This window comes from Megascapheus bottae, chromosome 8 (assembly GCF_031878675.1).
Source record: "Megascapheus bottae isolate mThoBot1 chromosome 8, mThoBot2.hap1, whole genome shotgun sequence".
In the NCBI taxonomy this organism is placed as follows: domain Eukaryota; kingdom Metazoa; phylum Chordata; class Mammalia; order Rodentia; family Geomyidae; genus Megascapheus; species Megascapheus bottae.
Genome location: NC_143516.1, coordinates 34,027,942 through 34,033,941, shown reverse-complemented (window position 1 = coordinate 34,033,941; position 6,000 = coordinate 34,027,942). Strand labels below are relative to the sequence as shown.

The window sequence follows — 6,000 nt, the reverse complement described above, 5'->3', positions numbered from 1 at the left end:
AGATCTCACTTAAAAATCTATTTTCACTACTTACCACAAAAAGACAAATTATAGATGGCTGAATTTGCACAATAAAATGGAAATGTTTCAGTTCATTTCTATATATGCCCAAGCAGAACTAAACCCAAAGAAATGAACTCAGAAATGAACTATATTCTATTAAGTTTCACTAATTTTAACTAATCTACTCCTTGACTACATTAGGAAAGGTAACTGGAAGTGAAATCATCTCATAACTCATCAAGTGATTGAAAATATCAATATTGAAGTTACTTTACAAATATTTTTGCTTCTATAAGTGTTCCTATAATCTTTAGCTCCACAAACCCATTGTAGTTTCAGGTCTTTGGAAAATGTGTATATGTAGTCATATACCAGCCTAATATATATATATATAGGGGTATGGTATAATAGGCACAAAGACACATAGGCACATAAATAAATTCTAATAGTGCATCTCAGATGATTTTCTCATGGACATTTCTCCAGCAATTAATCTCTAATTTTATTTAGGTAAACCAACATACCAACTAGTCTCCAGGGAAGATAATCACATTCTCCACTTTGATGACAAGCCATCTTCTAAATCAATCAACATAAGACATTTATATTAAGTGTGCTATTAGTCCAGAATGAGCATATGAATCAAGCTTACAAGGACAAGAAAAGGAGTATGATTCTTATGAAGCTTAAGAGTGAAATTTTTGTCTAGCTTTATCCAAAAAGGGGAACAGTAAAAAAAAAAAAGAGTCCTACAAAACCTAGTTACATAAGACCATATAGGATGAGGCTAAATGAAAGGACATCCAGGATATAGAATCAAGAGCCACATAATGAGTGATTGTTATTCTTAATGTATGATGTTATTTATAATCTCTTTTGTTGTCCATTGGTTATTTCATATTGTTACAGTATCTTACCTTGCTATCTGATATATTGTATATATGCTTATTTGTTTATTTGGAATGGGATAGGAAAGGGGGGAAACAAAATGAGGGGAGGGAGTGGGGGAGGGAAATGGGAACAAAAACATGAGAAGGGGTAGCAATGCTTGTTAAGTAATGCACCTTCTATCTGGTGAATATAATGTAACCCTTCTGTTAATTACAATAAAAAATATATATTAAAAAAGATCCCTAGTTGCTGCTAACAGCCAGGTATGAACACTGAGAATAAGGATAATGTGGAGGGTTAGAAAAACAACTCCTGTTAGGGCTAACATAATTGAGGGATGATCATGTTAGACCTGGAGCCTTCCTTACCTCCTGTATCTGAGTTTTAAAAGTTTACAATTTTGTTTCTTGCTTGTTCTTAGACATGTTCTTCTCTCTTAAAGAAAGATACAGAATACACTCAATTTGTTTTCTCCTGGCTCATTCATTCTGATAGCTGATAATCAAATCTTTGAACTTACATTTGACTTTGAAACTAGCTTGGAGAAGTCTTATTATCCTTCTAATGCAGCAGAGAATTTGATATGCCCATTGCTTAAGGAGGCAGTGGCATTGTTACTAAGGTTAACACAAATTTAAGACAGGTAAAAACCTTCACCTAGAAGACAATATATATACATATGTATATATATTATTTATAACCAAGTTCAGACATTGTTCCTGAAAAGAGTTTGACCTGCCTTGTGATAAATGCAAAACTGGCTAAGGCGCCCATTTTTAAAATTACTTAGAAGGCTATAATAATTCTACTCTTACCTTATTTTGCTTAATAACTTTAACATCTATTTCTCACACCTTGTGGGCTATTCAGTGTCTCTCATATATTTCTGTACATAATAATTCAATAGCTTCACAACCTGATTCTTAACATTAAGAGATTAAAACTAATAGAGATGATTCTCAGATGACACATACTGAGGTATAGAAAAATTCCATCATTTCCTTTTACAAAATGAGAACCATTTTAATCCTTTTTCTCAACAGCTGCTTCATTTTTTTATGCATAGGAAAAATATGTGCAATTACTTCAAGTACAATCAAGTCATTTAACATGGCTTTCCCATCATTGTAGTTGCAGGATATTTGAAGAGAGAAGGAAAAAAATCTGAAAGCACAGGTCCTGCTGTGTAGCAATGCAATCAAATTCCTTTATAATAACTGCTTGATGGGATTCAGCAATCCGAGAAATAATGAATAACCACTCTAATCAGTAAACAGGAAAATGCTACAACAGTCACCACATAAAAACTATCATCTGTTGATTCTCTTCATCGGCATTTCAAACAATAAATAGAAATGTAAGGATCTCATAAGAAGAAAAATAACCTCATTTAGTGTGTTACATTTTTCCAGGCAGTGTGAGGCAATGATACACCATCTTGGACTGCCTTGTAGTATTTCTCAGTCAATAAAATATACATATAATCTTTCATGAAATACATGGCCAAATTTATCCCATTACCCACGTATGTCAAGATAAACTGGTATTGTAATTGGCTGATAACATTGTCTCTGAGCTGATTATTTAGTGTTATTTTTCTTTTTTGCTTCCTCATTATTTATTGCCATCAACATTCATCTTATGAAGTTATTTGTATCTGAATATGATGATTCTGTTTCAAAATAGTCCTCAAGTTTCCAGTGCAGTGTCTCAAATGTGGGTCTTTCCTTGGGCTCTGAATTCCAGCACTCCAACATGATACTGTAGAATTGCTGTGGACAATTAGATGGTTGTGGGAGTCTGTAGTTGTGACCCAACATCTGGATTACTTGAGCACCTGTCATACCTGAAAAAAAATAGAATGGAACAAATAAAAACAAGCAGAAGATCAGTCTTCTATTCATAAGCATCAATACTCTAGATTCCAAAGCAGATCTATTTCCTTGGCCAGATGACGGGATCTGCCATTCCATTCCCAGTTGGCAGAGATTAAACTAAATCCTGCAGCAAGTGGCATCAACAAGATTGCAATTCAAGAGCAATGGAAAAGGAAGCAAGAAACCACCCCATTAATGTAGGCTATCATTATCAAATTTTATCCCTCAAGCTCTCACAGTCAGGGAGTCTGGTCAGCCTCATCACTTGGGCCTCTAAGTCTAGGAAAAGCAGTTCAAGTCACACCTACGTAAGTGACCTACAGCAGAATGGCTCACTTCAGAAGTCATTACTCACCACTATAAGGCATTTTGCCATAAGTAATGATTTCATAAAGCAGGATTCCAAATGACCACACATCGGACTTAATGCTGAATTTATTAGTACGAATGGCTTCAGGGGCAGTCCACTTCACTGGCAGCTTGATTTCATGTTTAGACTCATAAATGTCTTCATTATCTACCTGTTAATGCATTAAAGAGTAGATCCAAGTTAAAGTATTGTGGGGGGTAGCATTTTTTGCTTCTTTCATTAATCTATTTCATGTTAAATTTTAGAGGGAAGCGTATTCGAAATGATCTTAGATCAATTGTTGATCTTGGTAGTGAATTCTGAATCAGACAGAGATAAGGCTGAAAAATCTTAGAATAGCATTAATAAAATATTATTTGACAGGAATATTCTACTTACACTGGGAGAACTCATAGAGGAAGACTTACCACTGGTGTTTAAAAATTTAGTAAAAGAAAAGGAAGCAAAATCTGGTGGTTTGTTTGTTTGTGTTTGCCAGTCCTGGGCTTGAACTCAGGGCCTGAGCACTGTCCTTGGACTTTCTCAAGGCCAGAGCTCGACCCCTTGAGCCTCAGCACCACTTCTGGCTTTTTTTCTATGTACGTGGTGCCGAGGAATTGAACCCGGGTCTTCGTGCATGCTAGGCAAGCACTCTACCACTAGGCAAAACTCCAAGCCCTGGTGTATTTTTTTTTATTTTTATTTTTAATTTACTACTGATATTGAAGAGCCAGTGGCTTTGATAATTATAACATAACCACTTATTAATGCTGAAAAATAGAATTCAAATGGCTCAAACTAATTGATCAACTCTCTAGAATTTTAATTAGTTTTCATAAAGGAATGTTGATGAGTTTTTGAGAATAAAAAGGAATCATTTGTTTGTTGTGTTTCATGTCCCATATCCATATTTTTAGGGTACAATATGCAGATTTAAAGGTAGATTCGGAGATAAATAATATTTTGCTTGTATCTTAGTGTATTTTGGATAATGTCACAAACTATGTTGAGTAAGGGAAATTTAAAAGTCAGCGGCTGTAACCAACACCCTGGCTCTTTTCTGAAATTCCAAATGCTCAGGATATAGAAAGCAGGAAGATCATGGTTCCAAGCCAGCCCAGATCAGAAGTTAATAACACCTCCCAATTCAACAAGAACAACAAAAAAAATTGGGGTTCTCTCATTTCAGCTATATGGAAGACATCAGTGAGAAGATCATAGTCCAGACAAGACTAGACAAAAATAGAACAAAACAAAAAGAAACAAATCATAACAAAAAAAAGTTGGAGCCTTTCTAAAAACAGCTAAAGCAAAAAAGTACTAAATGCATTCATTCTGCTCAGGTGTCAGAGATTCAGGATAGAGTCCTGAGTTCAAACCTGAGGACTGCCCACCCTCCCCCAAAAGTTAATACTTCTTATATAAATTCTGGCAACATGTAGTTTAGTTTGGCATAAAGTGAGCAAAAGTTGATTCTATAACATATAAAGTATGTTGCTTTTGTAAGAGAAATGCAGGAAGAAATATGGTAGTAAATAAAAACAATAGACCATAAATTCAAGCACACACAATTACATATTTACAAATCTAGTAGTATATCATTATGTTCTCTGTGTTTTTCTTCCCTTTCTTGAAAAAATTGAGACAAGGTGGTTAGACTATAAATCCTGAACTGTTTGAAGTGATCTATGAACTATGGACTTAGGAAAATAATGTTTTGAACATGGTGTAGTATTAGTATACGAGTCTGAATGTAAACCTGCAACAAAATGAATTAAAACAAAATTAAATCTACCTTAAAAACTCTTGCAAGTCCAAAATCTGCTACTTTGTAGATATTATGTTCACCTACAAGAACATTTCTGGCAGCCAGATCTCTGTGGATATAGTTCTGAGACTCCAAGTAAGCCATTCCAGAAGCCACCTGTGCTGCCATGTCTACCTGTTGAGGTAAATGGATTTTTGTCCCAGCATCATCTAAGCAATAAGAGAAAACAAAAGAGATTGAGATGGAAAAATATTTAGAAGACGGAGTAAATTCTGAGGATTTTGATGAATGGGCTATTGTTGGAATTATATTCTATGGTACTGATCTGAGAAAGGAGAGGAGGTATCATGCAATCCAAACACAGTTTATAAGGATCTAAAAGAGCCCAGTTACTGCTATTTTCCAATGTCACAAGTCACTGACTCATTTCATCACACAAACAGCCACTTAGCTGCTTCTAGATTTCTTTGAAACATGGTAGAGTTTGTTTTATTCATTGAATCGATCTCCTTGTTGGCTGAGGCATTAAAGCAGATTTTTCTTTAACCCTAGCTCATTAATAGAAGTAAAGGATGTATTAGTCATCATAAAATGTGTATATTGCATTTGGACTAATAACCTTAGTAAACTTTAATTTTCTTTCTTCCCTTTTTTTCCAGACGTAGGGCTTAACCATAGGGCCTGTCCCTAAACTTCTTTGTGCTCTACAGCTAGCACTTTACCACTTCATCCACCAAGCCACTTTCAACTTTTTCTGAATAGTTTCTTGGAGAGAAGAGTCTTACAGACATTCTTGCCCAGGCTGGCTTCAAACCAAAATCCTCAGATCATAACCTGAGCAGCTAGGATTATAGGCATGAGCCACTGACACACAGCGTCTTTATTTGCTTTCTTAAACAGTGACTGTTCTGGACTATACAACAGGTCTCCAAATTCCTGACCATAGCAACCATGAGATAATAAATGCCAGCTATTTGAAAGTACCAAGTACTGTGGTAATATACTATATAATAATAGGCAACTAATACAATTGATGTTAGGAAAATAACACCAGTGCCACTTATGAGATGAAAAGCATGAACTATGGAGCCCAACTTCCATCTTAAATAAAT

General features: G+C 35.0%; 1 protein-coding gene across 1 annotated transcript in view; it reads right to left on the bottom strand.

Moving 5' to 3' along the window:
• Positions 1-491: 491 nt before the first annotated feature.
• The window catches only part of Frk (fyn related Src family tyrosine kinase), an 86,910-nt gene continuing 81,401 nt past the window's right edge, over positions 492-6,000 (bottom strand). Inside the window, exons 6-8 of the mRNA XM_090338253.1 lie at positions 4,916-5,097; positions 3,127-3,292; positions 492-2,740 (exon numbers count right to left, since the gene is read on the bottom strand). Of these exons, the coding sequence (XP_090194379.1) occupies positions 2,529-2,740; positions 3,127-3,292; positions 4,916-5,097 (560 nt within the window). The 3' untranslated portion in view covers positions 492-2,528. The remainder of the gene's footprint in view (positions 2,741-3,126; positions 3,293-4,915; positions 5,098-6,000) is intronic.